This window comes from Coregonus lavaretus, assembly GCF_964263955.1.
Source record: "Coregonus lavaretus genome assembly, chromosome: 8".
In the NCBI taxonomy this organism is placed as follows: Eukaryota; Metazoa; Chordata; class Actinopteri; order Salmoniformes; family Salmonidae; genus Coregonus; species Coregonus lavaretus.
Window position 1 is genome coordinate 43,803,969 of NC_139995.1, and position 23,148 is coordinate 43,827,116.

A 23,148-nucleotide genomic window follows, 5' to 3' on the forward strand; every position below is an offset into this window, starting at 1 on the left:
TCAAATCCTGCAGTGCCAGACGTGTCCCCCTGCTTAAGCCAGTACATTTCCAGGCCCGTCTGAAGTTTGCTAGAGTGCATTTGGATGATCCAGAAGAGGATTGGGAGAATGTCATATGGTCAGATGAAACCAAAATAGAACTTTTTGGTAAAAACTCAACTCGTTGTGTTTGGAGGACAAAGAATGCTGAGTTGCATCCAAAGAAAACATTACCTACTGTGAAGCATGGGGGTGGAAACATCATGCTTTGGTGCTGTTTTTCTGCAAAGGGACCAGGACGACTGATCCGTGTAAAGGAAAGAATGAATGGGGCCATGTATCGTGAGATTTTGAGTGAAAACCTCCTTCCATCAGCAAGGGCATTGAAGATGAAACGTGGCTGGGTCTTTCAGCATGACAATGATCCCAAACACACCGCCCGGGCAACGAAGGAGTGGCTTCGTAAGAAGCATTTCAAGGTCCTGGAGTGGCCTAGCCAGTCTCCAGATCTCAACCCCATAGAAAATCTTTGGAGGGAGTTGAAAGTCTGTGTTGCCCAGCGACAGCCCCAAAACATCACTGCTCTAGAGGAGATCTGCATGGAGGAATGGGCCAAAATACCAGCAACAGTGTGTGAAACCTTGTGAAGACTTACAGAAAACGTTTGACCTGTGTCATTGCCAACAAAGGGTATATAACAAAGTATTGAGAAACTTTTGTTATTGACCAAATACTTATTTTCCACCATAATTTGCAAATCAATTCATTAAAAATCCTACAATGTGATTTTCTTGATTTTTTTTCCTCATTTTGTCTGTCATAGTTGACGTGTATCTATGATGAAAATTACAGGCCTCTCTCATCTTTTTAAGTGGGAGAACTTGCACAATTGGTGGCTGACTAAATACTTTTTTTCCCCACTGTATGTATTTTGATGTATGTTATATGCATGGTTATAGTTTGTTGAAAAGCAAAGTTCACGTTTAGCAATATATATAACAGTATATATAAACATATATCAGGTGGTGATTAAATAATTCCATCCAATCATTAATGATAATCATAACACGTTCTCTCTGTGGGTTACTGACAGTCACAATTATTAGTATTATTATTATTATTATTATTATTATTATTATTACTGATATATACAGGATATATCATATTGCTGCAAACGTATAGGAGTTCTCAAACATATTATTGGTGATTTTAAACTTTTTACATGTTTTTTCTTTCCACACTGAGTAGGTCAGACTGGGTACAAAATATGGATAACGCACTGTGCACGTTCATTCCTAAAGTTGTGCACGTTCATTCCTAAAGTCTAAGTAAATGTTTTGAAAGCTAAACGTGAACTTTGCTCTTGTTGTTATTTGCCTTTTCATTTTGAAAAGCAAAGGGCGGTAAAATCGATACAGTGAACGCACTGACACACATGCGCTGATGACACAAACGCTACGTTGTACGTGCTCATTGGATTTTGTGACGTCAAACCACGACGACAGAAGTACGTATGACAGATCGTGGAGCAGCGCTGTAGACTGAAGAAAAACAAAAAAACGTTGGGAATAACATGTCCTTCTACAGTTCGACCAACATGCTCTAGCTATTAACCTTCAAGATATGCAACGAATGAACTAATAGGCGACAAAGCGTTTTATATTAAGGTTTTTAAAAAGTCCCACTTCGAGTTTGTCAGGTAGAAGAAGCGGGTAAAACAGAAATAACGTTCCGTGTTTTCGTTAATGAACGTGGAATAAGAGTTGAGGAACACATCAGCAGGCGAAATTCGGACTCCAGGATCCAACTGCCTACTGCTTGGAACAATTGTTTGCATGCAGAAAAAGGTAAAATGATATAAACTTGACCTTAACCAACGTTAGCATATCGTAAAGCTTGCCTAAACTTCTGAGCCTCAACTACACGCATAGCTAGCCAGCTAGTACTGTAACCAGCTCACATAAAATTAGCTAGGGAAGTTAAATATTTAACTTTTAGAGTTAAATGACAACAAGATAGTCAAACTGTGGGTCTAATGTCTCGGCACGGGACAAAGACATTTGTTTTTGTGTTGTTGTGGGTATATGAAACATCACGTGAGGGATTAGAACCAGATGACATGCTAATAAGCTAGCTAGCAAGCAAGCTATTTTAGCTAGCCAGTTAACTGCTAGCTATCAAAATCCAGTCTGTTTAGTTTGCTGACAAATTACCGTGGGTCATCCAGTTGAATACTGTACATATTTAAACATTTACAAAGTGGTCTAACTAACGTTAGCAATGTGTGGCTAGCTATCTAGCTTTCATTTTTACGATCTAGATGACTATAACTAGATGCTAATATGGCTAGCCAGCTCTTAGACAGTCTGTGTGTAACTAACGTTAGCTAACTGAAGTTCCCATTTTATCGCAACCCATGTCTGCTTTGGTGACATAATATTTACGCTGTAGGTAAATTATATGTAGCTATAGTTATACAAAAAAGTTGTAACCCAAAATATATATATATATATATTTTTATCTTTCTTGTCTCATTTTACAACTTCATTACATCTGAGCGTTGTTTGGTCAGTGCCTTATCTAATCCAGTAGGGAGTGAGGGATTCCACCAGTGACCCATTCATTCCTTCAGTTTGCAGGATGACGGGTTTCCAGCTCATCATGTCAGTGAAATATACGTATTGTCCAATATAGTTACATTGACACTTGATTCCACCATGTCCCTACTTCACAAACAGAACATGAAACAGTTCAACTGAAGGTTGAACCATAGTGAATCCTCGGTTGTTTTAGCTGTTGATCAGGTTTTGAGTTGGCCTGGTTGTGGTTTGTTTGTCTATCAAGTAGCGCGTTAGTGGAAACAGTTGCGTAATGGCTGTACTAGTGTTTGAGTAATGTCAGGGATGTGTTTACTGTTTGTAGGGCTGTGACAATACCAGTATCACAATATTCTTTCCATGGCAATAATGAAAACACGAAGTAGATTTCATTATTTGGTCCTTTAAAAAAACAGGTGTATGTAAAATATTGTGTGCTATATCTTGGAAAATAAATAAATGTGACTCTGGATGACAACATAATGATGTTTGTTTCCAACATTAGGGCTGTTTTCCTGCTAGAGTATGCGATACTGGTATTGTCCTGGCCCTACTATCGAGTAGAGCGTTAGTGGAAACAGTTGCGTAATGGCTGTGCCAGTGTTTGAGTTTCTCCCAAACTCTTGTTCCCCCAGTGTATACCAGAGAGAAGCAGCCCACACTTTGGGCCGAAGGGCACTCGGAATACAGAGCAAAAACGATGATGATGATGATGCCGTTATGTTATTATCAACTATCTAGCCTCTCTGTGTCTCTCCTACTTTAGTCTTTTCTCTGTTTCTCGCATATACTCCCTCAGTCTCTTTCCTTCGGTGCTATTTCAGTCCATCACCATCTCTCCATCTCTTTTACTACCTCTTCAACTCCCATAAACTCTGCAACTCTTACTCATTAAATCTCTCTACTAATGTCTTTCTCTCTTTCTGTTCCCCCCACCCCCCTCCTGTTATCTCTCTCTTCCTCTTTTACCCCTGCTCCCCCCCTTTGGGGCTTTTTATGGCAGGGGGTAACACTGTCTGTCTGGAGAGTTGAGTTTCCTTCCTTCCTTGTACCCATTGCACTAATTCTAGCTCTCTCTCTCTCAGCTTTCCTGGTGGTGTGCTGTTACACACACACACACACGTCTGGCTGTGGGGGTCTTTTTAGGCTAGCTGGGAGCTAGGCCTAGCTAATGTCAGGGATGTGTTTATCATTGTTTGTAGAGCTGTAAGTATTGCCACAGCCCTAAAAATGAAAACAAAAAAATGAAAACAAGAAGCAGACAAAACTCTTTGGTCCTTTAAAAACCAGTTGTATATAAGATATTGTGTGCTGTAGCTTGGAAAATAAATACATGTGTCTGGATGACAACATAATGTTTGTTTCCAACATTAGGGCTGTTTTCCTAAAGAAGTTAAATCCGCTTTGTGTTTTGTTTCCTTGCCACTATACTAACGAGTATCGCAATACCGGTATCGTCCTGGCCCTAGTTGTTTGTCTAGATGGGTCCAATTTTCCCCCTGCTGTCAAGCAAGGTAGCAACTAGCAAGCAACAGTTGTTTGCCAGCAGAGTCTGTAAAGCAGAGTTTAAGGGGTCTGTGAATAGCACTCTCTCCAGAAAGTGGGTTGATCTATCCAATTAGATGCTTAATTGCGTTACTCAACTTATTATGGGTTTAGTGGTCGTGAAGCAAGGTAAGCTACCAGCTCTGGGTGCATCTCAGTGATATGGGCCCCTAGTTGTGGGCAAACGAGCTTATTTGACAAAGGCTGCTTTATTCTATTTGTTTAGTTTAACTTATTAGTTAATATGACTAGAGGTTAGGAAGCCAGGGGTCTTCAACCTTTTCTTGCCCAGGGACCCCGTCCCAGGCAAACCGGCGACCCAGGGACCCCCATCATACGTTAGCCCCCCAAAAAATGCACGTCTTGTCTTGACATGAATGATGATGGCAAGGAGGAGTAATCAACATTTTAAAATGAATAGATTTGGTAGACAGTTTTCCATTATTTTGACCTCCCCACATTATAATTGGAAGAGGAAGTGTAAATTCTAACATGGCTTATTAGCTAGAAAGGTAACTTAAAACACATTTTCGCTTAGAGCAGCTGTTTAGCTGGTTAAACAAAGGTTAGCCATGTGTTGGCAAAAATATACGTCCAAGTCAAGAAAGCTTACTGGCACTTGCCGCCAGGGTTGCAGTCAATTCTATTTCAATTCAGGAAGTACACTGAAATTCCAATTCTCTCCAATGCTTTTCAATTAGGAAAATTTGAACTGGGTTGAATTTCTGAATTGAAATGGAATTGACCCCAACCCTTATTGTCGCACTGGTAGCCTATTCACGGGTAGCCTATGTCAGATTGTGTAATTTGCTCAATGTTAGGATTTGAGAAAGAGAACATTAGAAAAATGATATTATCCTTTTTTCTACGGTAGGTATGTAATAAAAAAAAATTTATTCTGTTGTTAGCAATATTCATAACGGGGGGGGATACATTTTTTGTTATATACAGTGCATTCAGAAAGTATTCAGACCCCTTGTCTTTTTACACATTTTGTTACATTACAGCCTTGTTCTAAAATTGATTAAATTAATTGTTTTCCTCATCAATCTACACACAATACCCCATAATGGCAAAGTGAAAACAGGTTTTTAGAAATTTTAGCAAATGTCTAAAACATTTTTTTAAACATACCTTATTTACATAAGTATTCAGACCCTTTGCTATGAGACTCGAAATTGAGCTCAGGTGAATCCTGTTTCCATTGATCATCCTTGAGATGTTTCTATAACTTGATTGGAGTCCACCTGTGGTAAATTCAGTTGATTGGACATGATTTGGAAAGGCACACACCTGTCTATATAAGGTCCCACAGTTGACAGTGCATGTAAGAGAACAAACCAAGCCATGAGGTTGAAGGAATTGTCCGTAGAGCTCCGAGATAGGATTTTGTCGAGACACAGATCTAGGGAAGGGTACTAAAAAATGTCTGCAACATTGAAGGTCCCCAAGATCACAGTGGCCTACGTCATTCTTAAATGGAAGAAGTTTGGAACCACCAAGACTCTTCATAGAGCTGGCCGCCTGGCCAAACTGGGCAATCGGGGGAGAAGGGCCTTTTGTCAGGGAGGTGACCATGAACCCGATGGTCACTCTGACAGAGCTCCAGAGTTCCTTGGTGGAGATGGGAGAACCTTCCAGAAGGACAACCATCTCTGCAGCACTCCAACAATCAGGCCTTTTATAGTAGAGTGGCCAGACAGAAGCCACTCCTCAGTAAAAGGCACATGACAGCCCACTTGGAGTTTGCCAAAAGGAACCTAAAGGACTCTCAGACCATGAGAAAAAAGATTCTCTGGTCTAATGAAACCAAGATTGAACTCTTTGGCCTGAATTCCAAGCGTCACGTCTGGAGGAAACCTGGCACCATCCCTACGGTGAAGCATGGTGGTGGCAGCATCATGCTGTGGGGATGTTTTTCAGCGGCAGGCACTGGGAGACTGGTCAGGATCGACGGGAAAGATGAACAAAGCAAAGTACAGAGAGATCCTTGATGAAAACCAGCTCCAGAGTGCTCAGGACCTCCGACTGGAGCGAAGGTTCAACTTCCAACAGGACAACGACCCTAAGCACACAGCCAAGACAACACAGGAGTGGCTTCGGGACACGTCTCTGAATGTCCTTGAGTGGCCCAGCCAGAGCCCGGACTTGAACCCGATCGAACATCTCTGGAGAGACCTGAAAATAGCTGTGCAGCGACGCTCCCCATCCAACCTGACAGAGCTTAAGAGGATCTGCAGAGAAGAATGGGGGGAAACTCCCCAAATACAGGTGTGCCAAGCTTGTAGCGTCAAACCCAAGAAGACTCGAGGCTGTAAACACTGCTAAAGGTCCTTCAACAAAGTACTGAGTAAAGGGTCTGAATACTTATGTAAATGTGATAAGTGCATTGTTGACGTCGTCCCAACAGAAGCCATGGATTACAGGCAACATCCGCACTGAGCTAAAGGGTAGAGCTGCCGCTTTCAAGGAGTGGGACTATAACCAGGACGCTTATATGAAATCCTGCTATGCCCTCAGACGAACCATCAAACAGGCAAAGAGTCAATACAGGACTAAGATTGAATCGTACTACACCGGCTCTGACGCTCGTTGGATGTGGCAGGGCTTGAAAACTATTACAGACTACAAAGGGAAGCACAGCCGAGAGCTTCCCACTGACACAAGCCTACCAGACTATCTAAATCATTTCTATGCTCGCTTCGAGGCAAGCAACACTGAAGCATGCATGAGAGCATCAGCTGTTCCGGATGACTATGTGATCATGCTCTCCGTAGCCGTGAGTAAGACTTTTAACCTCTACGGGATCGTTGTCCCATATATGGGACGGTTGAGCTAACGTGCGCTAATGTGATTAGCATGACTGTTGTAAGTAACAGCAAACTTTCCAGGACATAGACATGTCTTATATGGGCAGAAAGCTGACATTCTTGTTAATCTAACTGCACTGTCCAATTTACAGCAGCTATTACAGTGAAAAAATACCATGCTATTGTTTGAGGAGAGTGCACAACAACAAAAAACGTATCACGGCAACTGGTTTGATACATTCACCTCTGAAGGTAAATAATGTACTTACATTCAGTAATCTTGCTCTGATTTGTCATCCTAAGGGTCCCAGAGATAAAATGTTTCATAGTTATGTTTGATAAAATCAAATTTTATATTCAAATGTAGGAACTGGGTTCTACAGTTTGAACCCCTGCTGTCTCTGGCGCCACAACCCACCCCGCCCGGCCATCTAGATGTGTGAAAGTTAGTATATAAGCTAATGATCCATGTATGACATTCCTGGGAGTGTGTAAACTTACATTTTCTATTCCCATACCATTTTTGTATGTTCTCTATAGTTATGTACTTGAAAATGTATCAATTGACCAATTCGGCACATTTGGGCAGACTTGATACAAAATAGTCCAGAATTAGCAACGCTTCACTGGATCAATCTGAAACTTTACACACACTGCTGCCACCTAGTGGCCAATATCTAAATTGTGCCTAAACTGCAATATTATATTGTGGCCATTTCAAACATGATGGAACAAAAAAAATAGAAAATGCATGTTTTTTTGTTTGTATTATCTTTTACCAGATCTAATGTGTTATATTCTCCTACATTAATTTCACATTTCCACAAACTTCAAAGTGTTTCCTTTCAAATGGTATCAAGAATATTGCATATCCTTGCTTCAGGTCCTGAGCTACAGGCAGTTAGATTTGGGTATGTCATTTTAGGTGAAAAAAAGGGTGTGATCCTTAAGAGGTTAAGCAGGTAAACATTCACAAGGCTGCAGGGCCAGACGGATTACCAGGATGTGTACTCCGAGCATGCGCTGACCAACTGGCAAGTGTCTTCACTGACATTTTCAACATGTCCCTGACTGAGGCTGTAATACAAACATGTTTCAAGCAGACCACCATAGTCCCTGTGCCCAAGAACACTAAGGTAACCTGCCTAAATGACTACCGACCCGTAGCACTCACATCTGTAGCCATGAAGTGCTTTGAAAGGCTGGTCATGGCTCACCCTAGTCTCCAGCCATCGTAGTCATAGACTGTTCTCTCTGCTACCGCACGGCAAGCGGTACCAGAGCGCCAAGTCTAGGTCCAAAAGGCTTCTTAACAGCTTCTACCCCCAAGACATAAAACTCCTGAACAGCTAATCATGGCTATCCGGACTATTTGCATTGCCCCCCCACCCCAACCCCCTCTTTTACGCTGCTGCTACTCTGTTTATTATTTATGCATAGTGACTTTAACTCTACCTACATGTACATATTACCTCAATTACCTCGACTAACCAGTACCCCCGAACATTGACTCTGTACCGGTACCCCCTGTATATACAGTGAGGGGAAAAAGTATATGATACCCTGCTGATTTTGTACGTTTGCCCACTGACAAAGACATGATCAGTCTATCATTTTTAATGGTAGGTTTATTTGAAGAGAGAGAGAGACAGAATATCAACAGAAAAACACATGTTTTGATTTGCATTTTAATGAGGGGAAAAAGTATTTGACCCCTCTGCAAAACATGACTTAGTACTTAGTGCAAACCCTTGTTGGCAATCAGAGGTCAGACGTTTCTTGTAGTTGGCCAGCAGGTTTACCCACATCTCAGGAGGGATTTTGTCCCACTCCTCTTTGCAGATCTTCTCCAAGTCATTAAGGTTTCGAGGCTGACGTTTGGCAACTCGAACCTTCAGCTCCCTCCACAGATTTTCTATGGGATTAAGGTCTGGAGACTGGCTAGGCCACTCCAGGACCTTAATGTGCTTCCTCTTGAGCCACTCCTTTGTTGCCTTGGCTGTGTTTTTGGGTCATTGTCATGCTGGAATACCCATCCACGACCCATTTCCAATGCCCTGGCTTAGGGAAGGAGGTTCTCACCCAAGATTTGACGGTACATGGCCCCGTCCATCGTCCCTTTGATGCGGTGAAGTTGTCCTGTCCCCTTAGCAGAAAAACACCCCCAAAGCATAATGTTTCCACCTCCATGTTTGACGGTGGGGATGGTGTTCTTGGGGTCATAGGCAGCATTCCTCCTCCTCCAAACACGGCGAGTTGAGTTGATGCCAAAGAGCTCGATTTTGGTCTCATCTGACCACAACACTTTCACCCAGTTCTCCTCTGAATCATTCAGATGTTCATTGGCAAACTTCAGACGGGCCTGTATACAGTGGGGAGAACAAGTATTTGATACACTGCCGATTTTGCAGGTTTTCCTACTTACAAAGCATGTAGAGGTCTGTAATTTTTATCATAGGTACACTTCAACTGTGAGAGACGGAATCTAAAACAAAAATCCAGAAAATCACATTGTATGATTTTTAAGTAATTAATTTCCATTTTATTGCATGACATAAGTATTTGATCACCTACCAACCAGTTAGAATTCCGGCTCTCACAGACCTGTTAGTTTTTCTTTAAGAAGGCCTCCTGTTCTCCACTCATTACCTGTATTAACTGCACCTGTTTGAACTCGTTACCTGTATAAAAGACACCTGTCCACACACTCAATCAAACAGACTCCAACCTCTCCACAATGGCCAAGACCAGAGAGCTGTGTAAGGACATCAGGGATAAAATTGTAGACCTGCATAAGGCTGGGATGGGCTACAGGACCATAGGCAAGCAGCTTGGTGAGAAGGCAACAACTGTTGGCGCAATTATTAGAAAATGGAAGAAGTTCAAGATGACGGTCAATCACCCTCGGTCTGGGGCTCCATGCAAGATCTCACCACGTGGGGCATCAATGATCATGAGGAAGGTGAGGGATCAGCCCAGAACTACACGGCAGGACCTGGTCAATGACCTGAAGAGAGCTGGGACCACAGTCTCAAAGAAAACCATAAGTAACACACTACGCCGTCATGGATTAAAATCCTGCAGCGCACGCAAGGTCCCCCTGCTCAAGCCAGCGCATGTCCAGGCCCGTCTGAAGTTTGCCAATGACCATCTGGATGATCCAGAGGAGGAATGGGAGAAGGTCATGTGGTCTGATGAGACAAAAATAGAGCTTTTTGGTCTAAACTCCACTCGCCGTGTTTGGAGGAAGAAGAAGGATGAGTACAACCCCAAGAACACCATCCCAACTGTGAAGCATGGAGGTGGAAACATCATTCTTTGGGGATGCTTTTCTGCAAAGGGGACAGGACGACTGCACCGTATTGAGGGGAGGATGGATGGGGCCATGTATCGCGAGATCTTGGCCAACAACCTCCTTCCCTCAGTAAGAGCATTGAAGATGGGTCGTGGCTGGGTCTTCCAGCATGACAACAACCCGAAACGCACAGCCAGGGCAACTAAGGAGTGGCTCCGTAAGAAGCATCTCAAGGTCCTGGAGTGGCCTAGCCAGTCTCCAGACCTGAACCCAATAGAAAATCTTTGGAGGGAGCTGAAAGTCCGTATTGCCCAGCGACAGCCCCGAAACCTGAAGGATCTGGAGAAGGTCTGTATGGAGGAGTGGGCCAAAATCCCTGCTGCAGTGTGTGCAAACCTGGTCAAGACCTACAGGAAACGTATGATCTCTGTAATTGCAAACAAAGGTTTCTGTACCAAATATTAAGTTCTGCTTTTCTGATGTATCAAATACTTATGTCATGCAATAAAATGGAAATTAATTACTTAAAAATCATACAATGTGATTTTCTGGATTTTTGTTTTAGATTCCGTCTCTCACAGTTGAAGTGTACCTATGATAAAAATTACAGACCTCTACATGCTTTGTAAGTAGGAAAACCTGCAAAATCAGCAGTGTATCAAATACTTGTTCTCCCCACTGTATGTGCTTTCTTGAGCAGGGGGACCTTGCGGGCGCTGCAGAATTTCAGTCCTTCACGGCGTAGTGTGTTACCAATTGTTTTCTTGGTGACTATGGTCCCAACTGCCTTGAGATCATTGACAAGATCCTCCCGTGTAGTTCTGGCTGATTCCTCACCGTTCTCATGATCATTGCAACTCCACAAGGTGAGATCTTGCATGGAGCCCCAGGCAGAAGGAGATTGACAGGTCTTTTGTGTTTCTTCCATTTGCAAATAATCGCACCAACTGTTGTCACCTTCTCACCAAGTTGCTTGGCGATGGTCTTGTAGCCCATTCCAGCCTTGTGTAGGTCTACAATCTTGTCCCTGACATCCTTGGAGAGCTCTTTGGTCTTGGCCATGGTGGAGAGTTTGGAATCTGATTGATTGCTTCTGTGGACGGGTGTCCTTTATACAGGTAACAAACTGAGATTAGGAGCACTCCCTTTAAGAGTGTGCTCCTAATCTCAGCTCGTTACCTGTATAATAGACACCTGGGAGTCAGACATCTTTCTGATTGAGAGGGGGTCAAATATGTATTTCCCTCCATTTAAAATGCAAATCAATTTATAAAATTTTTGACATGCGTTTTTCTGGATTTACTGCTGCTCTTTAATTATTCTCAATTTTCTATTTTTTTACTTATCACTATTTTTTCTTAAACTACGTTGTTGGTTAATTGCTTGTAAGCATTTCACTGTAAGGTATACCTGTTGTATTCGGAGCATGTGGCAAATAACATTTATTTATATTTTTTATAAATGTGTAAAAATGTCTAATAACCTGTTTTTGCTTTGTCATTATAGGGTATTGTGTGTAGATTGATTAGGGGGGGAACTATTTAATCAATGTTAGAATAAGGCTTTAACGTAAACAAATGTGGAAAAGATTAATGGGTCTAAATACTTTCCGAATGAACTGTGTGTGTGTGTGTGTGTATGTATGCATGCATGTATGTATGTTTATATGTATATACAGTGAGGAAAAAAAGTATTTGATCCCCTGCTGATTTTGTACGTTTGCCCACTGACAAAGAAATGATCAGTCTATAATTTTAATGGTAGGTTTATTTGAACAGTGAGAGACAGCATAACAACAAAGAAATCCAGAAAAACACATGTCAAAAATGTTAGGAGAACTGGGTGAAAGTGTTGTAGTCAGATGAGACCAAAATGGAGCTCAGGGCCATGTACCGTCAAATCTTGGGTGAGAACCTGCTTCCCTCAGCCAATGCTTTGAAAATGGTTGTGGATGGGTATTCCAGCATGACAATGACCCAAAACACACGGCCAAGGCAACAAAGGAGTGGCTCAAGAAGAGGCACATTAAGGTCCTGGAGTACAAAATCAGCAGGGGATCAAATACTTTTTTCCCTCACTGTATATATACAGTACCAGTGGAAAGTTTGGACACACCTACTAATTTAAGGTTTATTCTTTATTTTTTACTATTTTATACATTGTAGAATAATAGTGAAGACATCAAAACTATGAAATAGCACATGGAATTACAGTGGGGAAAAAAAGTATTTAGTCAGCCACCAATTGTGCAAGTTCTCCCACTTAAAAAGATGAGAGAGGACTGTAATTTTCATCATAGGTGCACGTCAACTATGACAGACAAAATGAGAAAAAAAAATCCAGAAAATCACATTGTAGGATTTTTTATGAATTTATTTGCAAATTATGGTGGAAAATAAGTATTTGGTCAATAACAAAAGTTTCTCAATACTTTGTTATATACCCTTTGTTGGCAATGACACAGGTCAAACGTTTTCTGTAAGTCTTCACAAGGTTTTCACACACTGTTGCTGGTATTTTGGCCCATTCCTCCATGTAGATCTCCTCTAGAGCAGTGATGTTTTGGGGCTGTCGCTGGGCAACACGGACTTTCAACTCCCTCCAAAGATTTTCTATGGGGTTGAGATCTGGAGACTGGCTAGGCCACTCCAGGACCTTGAAATGCTTCTTACGAAGCCACTCCTTCGTTGTGTTTGGGATCATTGTCATGCTGAAAGACCCAGCCACGTTTCATCTTCAATGCCCTTGCTGATGGAAGGAGGTTTTCACTCAAAATCTCACGATACATGGCCCCATTCATTCTTTCCTTTACACGGATCAGTCGTCCTGGTCCCTTTGCAGAAAAACAGCCCCAAAGCATGATGTTTCCACCCCCATGCTTCACAGTAGGTATGGTGTTCTTTGGATGCAACTCAGCATTCTTTGTCCTCCAAACACGACGAGTTGAGTTTTTACCAAAAAGTTCTATTTTGGTTTCATCTGACCATATGACATTCTCCCAATCCTCTTCTGGATCATCCAAATGCACTCTAGCAAACTTCAGACGGGCCTGGACATGTACTGGCTTAAGCAGGGGGACACGTCTGGCACTGCAGGATTTGAGTCCCTGGCGGCGTAGTGTGTTACTGATGGTAGGCTTTGTTACTTTGGTCCCAGCTCTCTGCAGGTCATTCACTAGGTCCCCCCGTGTTGTTCTGGGATTTTTGCTCACCGTTCTTGTGATCATTTTGACCCCACGGGGTGAGATCTTGCGTGGAGCCCCAGATCGAGGGAGATTATCAGTGGTCTTGTATGTCTTCCATTTCCTAATAATTGCTCCCACAGTTGATTTCTTCAAACCAAGCTGCTTACCTATTGCAGATTCAGTCTTCCCAGCCTGGTGCAGGTCTACAATTTTGTTTCTGGTGTCCTTTGACAGCTCTTTGGTCTTGGCCATAGTGGAGTTTGGAGTGTGACTGTTTGAGGTTGTGGACAGGTGTCTTTTATACTGATATCAAGTTCAAACAGGTGCCATTAATACAGGTAACGAGTGGAGGACAGAGGAGCCTCTTAAAGAAGAAGTTACAGGTCTGTGAGAGCCAGAAATCTTGCTTGTTTGTAGGTGACCAAATACTTATTTTCCACCATAATTTGCAAATAAATTCATAAAAAATCCTACAATGTGATTTTCTGGATTTTTTTTTCTCAATTTGTCTGTCATAGTTGACGTGTACCTATGATGAAAATTACAGGCCCCTCTCATCTTTTTAAGTGGGAGAACTTGCACAATTGGTGGCTGACTAAATACTTTTTTTCCCCACTGTATGTAGTAACCAAAAAAAGTGTTAAACAAATCAAAATATATTTTATATTTGAGGTTCTTCAAAGTAGCCACCCTTTGCCTTGATGACAGTTTTGCACACTCTTGGCATTCTCTCAACCAGCTTCATGAGGAATGCTTTTCCAACAGCCTTGAAGGAGTTCTCACATATGCTGAGCATTTGTTGGCTGCTTTTCCTTCACTCTGCAGTCCAATTCATCCCAAACCATCTCAATCGGGTTGAGGTCAGGTGATTATGGAGGACAGCTCATCTGATGCAGCACTCCATCACTCTCCTTGGTGAAATAGCCCTTACGCAGCCTGGAGGTGTGTTTTGGGTCATTGTCCTGTTGGAAAACAAATGATAGTCCCACTAAGCGCAAACCAGATGCGATGGCGTATCGCTGCAGAATGCTGTGGTAGCCATGCTGGTTAAGTGTGCCTTGAATTCTAAATAAATCACAGACCGTGTCACCAGCAAAGCACCATCACACCACCTCCTCCATGCTTCACGGTGGGAACCACACATGTAGAGATCATCCGTTCACTTACTCTGCGTCTCACAAAGACACGGCGGTTGGAACCAAAAATCTCACATTTGGACTCATCAGACCAAAGCACAGATTTCCACCGTTCTAATGTTCATTGCTCGTGTTTCTTGGCCCAAGCAAGTCTCTTCTTCTTATTGGTGTCCTTTAGCAGTGGTTTCTTTGCAGCAATTCGACCATGAAGGCCTGATTCACGCAGTCTCCTCTGAACAGTTGATGTTGAGATGTGTCGGTTACTTGTGTCGGATAAAGTAATCCTTCTACCCCCCCCCCCCCCCCCCCAAAAAAAATAAAAGGAAAAAAATGTGTAAAGTGGTTATCCCACTGGCTATAGGGTGAATGCACCAATTTGTAAGTCGCTCTGGATAAGAGCGTCTGCTAAATGATGTAAATGTACTTGAACTCTGTGAAGCATTTATTTGGGCTGCAATCAGAGGTGCAGTTAATTGCCGATTTCTGAGGCTGGTAACTCTAATGAACTTATCCTCTGCAGCAGCGGTAACTCTGGGTCTTCCTTTCCTGTGGCGGTCCTCATGAGAGCCAGTTTCATCATAGCGCTTGAAGAACCATTTCAAAGTTCTTGAAATGTTCCGTATTGACTGGCCTTCATGTTTTAAAGTAATGATGGACTGTCTTTTCTCTTTGCTTATTTGAGCTGTTCTTGCCATAATATGGACTTGGTCTTTCACCAAAAAGGGCTATCTTCTGTATACACCCCCCCTCCCACACACCTCATTAAGACTACCTCATGAAGCTGGTTGAGAGAATGCCAAGAGTGTTCAAAGCTGTCATCAAGGCAGCTCTTAAGGACCAGTCCCTTTTTTTCCATTTTCGCCTAAAATGACATACCCAAATCTAACTGCCTGTAGCTCAGGACCTGAAGCAAGTATATGCATATTCTTGATACCATTTGAAAGGAAACACTTTAAAGTTTGTGGAAATGTGAAATTAATGTAGGAGAATATAGCACATTAGGTCTGGTAAAAGATAATAAATAAAAAAAATGCCTTTTCTATTTTTTGGGGGGGTTACATCTTTGAAATGCAAGAGAAAGGCCACAATATAATATTACAGTTTAGGAGCAATTTAGATTTTGGCCACTAGGAGGCAGCAGTGTGTGTGCAAAGTTTCAGATTGATCCAGTGAAGCATTGCAATACTGGACTATTTTGTATCAAGTCTGCCCAAATGTGCCGAATTGGTCAACTAATACATTTTCATGTACATAACTATAGAGAACATACAAAAATGTTATGGTAATACAAAATGTACATTTACACACTCCCAGGAATGTCATACATGGATCATTAGTTTATACAATAACTTTCACACATCTAGATGGCCGGGCGTGTTGGGTGTGGAGCCAGAGACAGCAGGGGTTCAAACTGTAGAACCCAGTTCCGATATTTGAATATAGAAATGTATTTTATCAAACATAACTATGATACATTTTATCTCTGGGACCCTTAGGATGACAAATCAGAGCAAGATTAGTACGTTATTTACCTTCAGAGGTGAATGTATCAAACCAGTTGCCGTGATCAGTTTTTTGTTGTGCACTCTCCTCACAATAGCATGGTATTTTTTTCAATGTAATAGCTACTGTAAATTGCACAGTGCAGTTGGATTAACAAGAATTTCAGCTTTCTTCCCATATAAGACATGTCTATGTCCTGGAAAGTTTGCTGTTACTTACAACAGTCATGCTAATCACATTAGCGCACGTTAGCTCAACCGTCCCGTATACAGGACACTGATCCCGTAGAAGTTAACAGTTTTTGGTTACTACTTGATTCCATATGTGTTGTTTCATAGTTTTGATGTCTTCACTATTATTCTACACTGTAAAAAAATTGTACTGTATTGACTGTTAGTGTATCTCCTAGCCAACTTTGAAGTATTTATATATTTTTTTGTTATTTCTTACATTATTTGTTCAGAACAGTTCTTGCAATATTACCTACAGCCGAAAATAACTAAATGTTACCAAACTCAACCGTTAATCTTTTTCAGTGATGAAGACATGGATGTCTCATGGTATGGTGGGGAATGCAAAATGGGTCAACTCTGAGCACCTCTATCCAAAAAGTAACTTTCTGTCCACTTCTACCGTATACAAATATGTATAGAAAGTTTTGTTCAAATCAAAAGGGGTGCGGTCAAAGTGTTTGGAATCAAATGGAACGACCCTCCAGCCAGTAGATTAGCTCTGGCCCAGCCAGCCTCTCATTCCTGCCTAAGCTGCTCTAATTTAACACTTAATACATTCTTTGCTTTGTCTTAATCACAGCAAAGCTGGGGATTGTTGGGAAAGTTTTTAGAAGTTTAGCATTATGAACCCCTGCTGGGGTCTCCGGGCAGTCAGGCTCACCGGTCCGACGTCATTGATTGGTCAGAGAATGGGTTGTCTTTGATCATGTCACTGTTACAGGGCCTGGACGATACCAGTATCGCTATATTTTTCCCATGACAAAAAATGGAAACACAAAGTATACCAAATTCTTAGATCCTTTTAAAAAACCTGTTGTATGTAAAATATTCAAATCAAATGTTATTTGCCACATGCGCCGAATACAACTGGTGTAGACCTTACAGTGAAAGGCTTACTTACAAGCCCTTAACCAACAATGCAGTTTTTTTAATAAATAAAAAAAGTGTTAAGTAGAAAATAGAAAATAATTAAAGAGCAGGGGTAAAATGAAATAACAGTAGGGAGGCTATATACAGGGGGACCGGTACAGAGTCAATGTGCGGGGGCACCGGTTAGTCGAGGTAATATGTACATGTAGGTAGAATTATTAAAATGACTACGCATAAATAATAAACAGAGTAGCAGCAGCGTAAAAGAGGGGGGTGGGGTGGGGGGACAATGCAAATAGTCCGGGTAGCCATGACTGGCTGTTTAGGAGTCTTATGGCTTGGGGGTAGAAGCTGTTAATGGCACTCCGGTACCGCTTGCTGCGCGGTAACAGAGAGAACAGTCTATGACTAGGGTGGCTGGAGTCTTTGACAATTTTGAGGGCCTTCCTCTGACACCGCCTGGTATAGAGGTCCTGGATGGCAGGAAGCTTGGCCCCAGTGATGTACTGGGCCGTACGCACTACCCTCTGTAGTGCCTTGCGGTCGGAGGCCGAGCAGTTGCCATACCAGGCGGTGATGCAACCAGTCAGGATGCTCTCGATGGTGCAGCTGTATAACTTTTTGAGGATCTGAGGACCCATGCCAAATCTTTTCAGTCTCCTGAGGGGGAATAGCCTTTGTCGTGCCCCCTTCACGACTGTCTTGGTGTGTTTGGACCATGATAGTTTGTTGGTGATGTGGACACCAAGGAACTTGAAGCTCTCAACCTGTTCCACTACAGCCCCGTCAATGAGAATTGGGGGGTGCTCAGTCCTCTTGTTTTTCCTGTAGTCCACAATCATCTCCTTTGTCTTGATCACGTTGAGGGAGAGGTTGTGTCACGAGAATTTCTATCTCTAATACTCAAGCTCTGAATAATTCCCAGAGGGTGTAAGGCTCTGGTTTAATAATGAATTAAACAAATTCTCCAGTCTGCAAGAGATCAGCATTTTTATTCAATGAGAGCTCTGGCGCCAAAACCACACACAGCCTTTTTATATGCGTCCACACAAAGGACTTTGCTCCGCCCACCTTTAGGCGGCCAGTAAATTTCCACAGTATAGAATGTTTAAATAGGACAGTTTCTAAGTCTCCTTTCTCCTGGAATGTCTGTCTCAGCAGTTTCTAGCCCCCTTCTCTGTTAGCGGGTTTATTGTCTTAACTTTAACACAGTTTACACAGTCATACAGTATCAGGCTGGAAATCTTTGAGTCATTAATCTACACATACAAATTCCTCTATCAGGTTGTTATCCTGGCACCACACGGCCAGGTCTCTGACCTCCTCCCTATAGGTTGTCTCATCGTTGTCGGTGATCAGGCCTACCACTGTTGTGTCGTCGGCGAACTTAATGATGGTGATGGAGTCGTGCCTGGCCATGCAGTCATGGGTGAACAGGGAGTACAGGAGGGGACTGAGCACGCACCCCTGAGGGGCCCCCGTGTTGAGGATCAGCGTGGCAGATGTGTTGTTACCTACCCTTACCACCTGGGGGCAGCCCGTCAGGATGTCCAGGATCCAGTTGCAGAGGGAGGTGTTTAGTCCCAGGGTCCTTAGCTTAGTGATGAACTTTGAGGGCACTGTGGTGTTGAACGCTGAGCTGTAGTCAATGAATAGCATTCTCATGTAGGTGTTCCTCTTGTCCAGGTGGGAAAGGGCAGTGTGGAGTGCAATAGAGATTGCATCATCTGTTGGGGCTGTATGCAAATTGGAGTGGGTTTAGGGTTTCTGGGATGATGGTGTTGATGTGAGCCATGACCAGCCTTTCAAAGCACTTCATGGCTACAGATGTGAGTGCTACGGGTCGGTAGTCATTTAGGCAGGTTATCTTAGTGTCCTTGGGCACAGGGACTATGGTGGTCTGCGTGAAACATGTTGGTATTAGACTCAGTCAGGGACATGTTGAAAATGTCAGTGAAGACACTTGCCAGTTGGTCAGCGCATGCTCAGAGTACACGTCCTAGTAATCCGTCTGGCCGTGCGGCCTGAATGTTGACCTGCTTAAAAGTCTTACTCACATCGGCTACGGAGAGCGTGATCACATAGTCATCCGGAACAGCTGATGCTCTCATGCATGCTTCAGTGTTGCTTGCCTCGAAGCGAGCATAGAAGTGATTTAGCTCGTCTGGTAGGCTTGTGTCACTGTGCAGCTCAAGGCTGTGCTTCCCTTTGTAGTCTGTAATAGATTTCAAGCCCTGCCACATCCAACGAGCGTCAGAGCGTCAGCTAGTGTAGTACGATTCAGTCTTAGTCCTGTATTGACTCTTTGCCTGTTTGATGGTTCGTCGGAGGGCATAGCGGGAATTCTTATATGCGTCCGGGTTAGAGTCCGGCTCCTTGAAAGCGGCAGCTCTACCCTTTAGCTCAGTGCGGATGTTGCCTGTAATCCATGGCTTCTGGTTGGGGTATGTACGTACAGTCACTGTTGGGACGACGTCATCGATGCACTTATTGATGAAGCAAGTGACTGATGTGGTGTACTCCTCAATGCTATCGGAAGAATCCCGGAACATATTCTAGCAAAACAGTCCTGTAGCTTAGCATCCGCGTCATCTGACCACTTTTTTATTAACCGAGTCACTGGTGCTTCCTGCTTTAGTTTTTGCTTATAAGCAGGAATCAGGAGGATAGAGTTATGGTCAGATTTGCCAAATGGAGGGCGAGGGAGAGCTTTGTACACGTCTCTGTGTGTGGAGTAAAGGTGGTCTAGAGAATTTTTTTTTTTCTCTGGTTGCACATTTAACATGCTGGTAGAAATTAGGTAGTTACATGTTTGGGGCAAATCCAACACATCACTGAGGTACTCTTCATATTTTCAAGCATGATGGTGGCTGCATCATGTTATGGGTATGCTAGTCATCGACAAAATTCTGGAGGAAAACCTGGTTCAGTCAGGACAATTACCTAAAACACAAGGCCAAATATATACTGGAGTTGCTTACCAAGACGACATGTTCTTGAGTGGCCTAGTTAAAGTTTTGACTTCAATCGGCTTGAAAATCTATGGCAAGACTTGAAAATGGCTGTATAGCAATGATCAACAACCAACTTGACGAAGCTTGAAGAATTTAAAATATAATGTGCAAATGTTGTACAGTCCAGGGGTGCAAAGCTCTTAGAGACTTACTCAGAAAGACTCAGGGGTGTGAATACTTTTTTAAAATTAAATATTTCTGTATTTCATTTTTAATATATTTGCGAACATTTAAAAAAACATGTTTTCACTTTTATCGTTTTGGGGTGTTGTGGGAAAGGGGATACCTAGTCAGTCACACAACTGAATGCATTCAACCGAAATGTGTCTTCCGCATTTAATCGAACCCCTCTGAATCAGAGTGGTGCGGGGGGCTGCCTTAATCGACATCCACGTCATCGGCGCCAGTGGAGCAGTTGTTGTTGGGGGTTAACTGCCTTGCTCTGGGATTTGAACCAGCAACCTTTCGGATACTGGCCCAACGCTTTTAACCCCTAGGTTACCTGTGTGTAGATGGGTGAGAAAAAAACAAAAATTAATCAATTTTGAATTCAGGCTGTAATGCAACAAAATATGTAATAAGTCAAGGGCTATGAATATTTTCTGAAGGCACTGTATCTCCTAATAATATTGCCTGTTTGATGACTACTCATTGGACGACAACAAGCTACACGCGCCACTCATGAAATTATACAACATTTATCTCTCTGCGGGAAGCGCGATGTTGAATTCACGTGGAATTTTATGAATTTTTCTTATCATTTTAACGAAAGGTAGACTTTGGGCAAAAACACTAAAAATTACCGCTTTAAACTGTATAACTGATCAATGCACCATGAATTCCAGGTCATTTAATGGTAAACAAAAATAATGGATGAATAAGATATTTTGTTACACAAGTGCCAATTCTTACAGATCTCTACAGCTTCTGTCCAAAAACAAATCCTGTGAAATGACGTCAACACATACTGGAGGAGTTACTGGCTAGCTACAATGGCTAGATTAACTAATGAACTAGCTACGTCGGTCGTGGCGCGCATGACCAGAATGACACATCGATGAACCACGAAAGGCACACCCCATTTCTGTTTGAAAATTGAGAAAGAGGAGGAGTTGGACTGTTTTTCGCCCCAAAAGTCGACATTTAAGAACAAATTTCAGTTTGTCACGTCCCTAGTCTAGGGTAGACTTGGTGATCCCCCATGAAATCAGCCCTATAGCCTGTGTTCCTATGAACCCTATTTCTACTTGGCGAACACACACACACACACACCCACATGAACAGCGACCCAAGGCCAGTGGGGGAAAGTGCATGGTTGTTCAGCAGGAAGTACGTAATGTAGGAAAAGGTCAGTAGTACTAGCTGATCCACAGTGTCCCCCCACACACAGACACACACACACACACACACACACACACACACACACACACACACACACAGAGAGAGAGAGCGCGTCTTCACCTCAGACACCCAGACCTTGGGCTCTCCCTCCCAACAACAGGTGTCTGTAGAAAAACACCAGCCTTGCCTGCCCCAGGGCCCACACGTGCTGGGGCCTGGAGGCTAGCCCACTCACTGCGTTTGCATGTGTTTCTCTCTGAACAACTAGGCCTACACAATGATGCTAATGAGTTAGCTTATTCTTTCTCGCGCTCTTTTTATCTCCCCCCTTTTCATTTAGAGTCTTAACAGCTGGCTCTCGTCTGCAACAGACTACCTCCAGGCCTGCATCAAAAACCTCTAACCTGGCCCATATGCTATGTGTCTGTGGGGGAGGCTGTTTCTGTCTCTCTGGGTTGGAGGTGCACTGGGTAAGGCTTGCTCAGCTGCAGAGGGATCTGTTGAATGAGACCAGTTCAAACTCTCTGTTATTACAGGTGTTTCCAGAAGAGACTGTGCTGGTTATGCTGTTCCATGTTTAAGCCTTTCATCGTCTCTCAATGTGTTGTTTTAACTGGGGAGAAGTGTTTCATGGATCTGATTGGATGTCTAACTTCGTAAAAGGCATTCCGATTGGACTATCACTGTATTCTGTGAGAGCAGCTCTGATTGGCTGCAACCCTATCCTCATGACCCACCACCGATTGGGAATAAATAATTCCTCTGTAACAGATCTGTACTAACTGGCTGTTCCCCTCCTCCCCAGCTGGGCGGCGATGGTGGTGCCATGACCAAGGGCGGCTGAGGGTCAGGGGAGAAGCCACGCAGCACCATGGAGGGCACCAGGGCCGCCATCTTAGCGCCGGTCAAAAGCAAAGCCCCTCAACGGGATCGGAAGCGGCGTGTCAGGGGTTCGGTAAGGAAAGGGGGAGTCAGCCAGAACGGAACCACCTCACCACATGGGGAGCGCACCTCGGTCAGAGAGAGGGGGCTGGAGTCATCCTTGGAGGTGCTGAAACCATCCCTGCTGTCGAAGGAGCTGGGAGAGAGAGTGGGGGAGAAGGAGAGGGCGCGAGGAGCGGAGGTGTCACCTGAGGGGGAGGAGGGCCTTGGCTCCTGGGACATGAACTCTCAGGACGAGGAGGTTGCGCAGCAGGAGAAGGGGAGTTGTAACAGCCACAGCACCTCCAATACGGACAGCCCTACCCTCTCCAGTAGCTGCACAGGTGGGACACACTCACACACACACAAGACCTGGGTTCAAATACTATTTCAAATATCTGTTACTGTCACACAAATTTCATAGTAAGTATTGATTTTTCTTTTTTAATATTGGCATGTATTTGAAAATACTCAAATACACTCCCATGCCCATGGTATTTGAAAATAGTATTTGAAATATTTATAGGAAATTATTTGAAAATACTTCCAATTAGGGCTGTGACAGTCCTGGAATTTTGTATTACGGTTATTAGCCAGCCAAATGACCATAGTCAGCGTTATAATCATTGGATTGTTATTTTTAATTTATTTAAGATTCATAGTTTCTCCTCTGCTCCTGACTGCACGTGCTGCTGCAGGGAGGGAAGGTGTTGCCTAGGC

The 23,148-nt window shown here is 43.1% G+C and overlaps 1 protein-coding gene across 4 annotated transcripts in view; it reads left to right on the plus strand.

The window, feature by feature from the left end:
• The first annotated feature begins 1,496 nt into the window (after positions 1-1,496).
• Positions 1,497-23,148, plus strand: part of LOC311134248 (peroxisome proliferator-activated receptor delta-like) — a 49,053-nt gene continuing 27,401 nt past the window's right edge. Inside the window, exons 1-2 of one of the 4 annotated variants that reach the window (XM_084167872.1) lie at positions 1,497-1,826; positions 21,848-22,772. In XM_084167872.1, coding sequence (XP_084023998.1) covers positions 22,379-22,772 — 394 coding nt within the window. In that variant the 5' untranslated portion in view covers positions 1,497-1,826; positions 21,848-22,378. Of the gene's footprint in view, positions 1,827-19,416; positions 22,773-23,148 lie in introns of those variants that run through there. The other 3 variants (XM_084167873.1, XM_084167870.1, XM_084167871.1) reach the window with 3 other exon arrangements.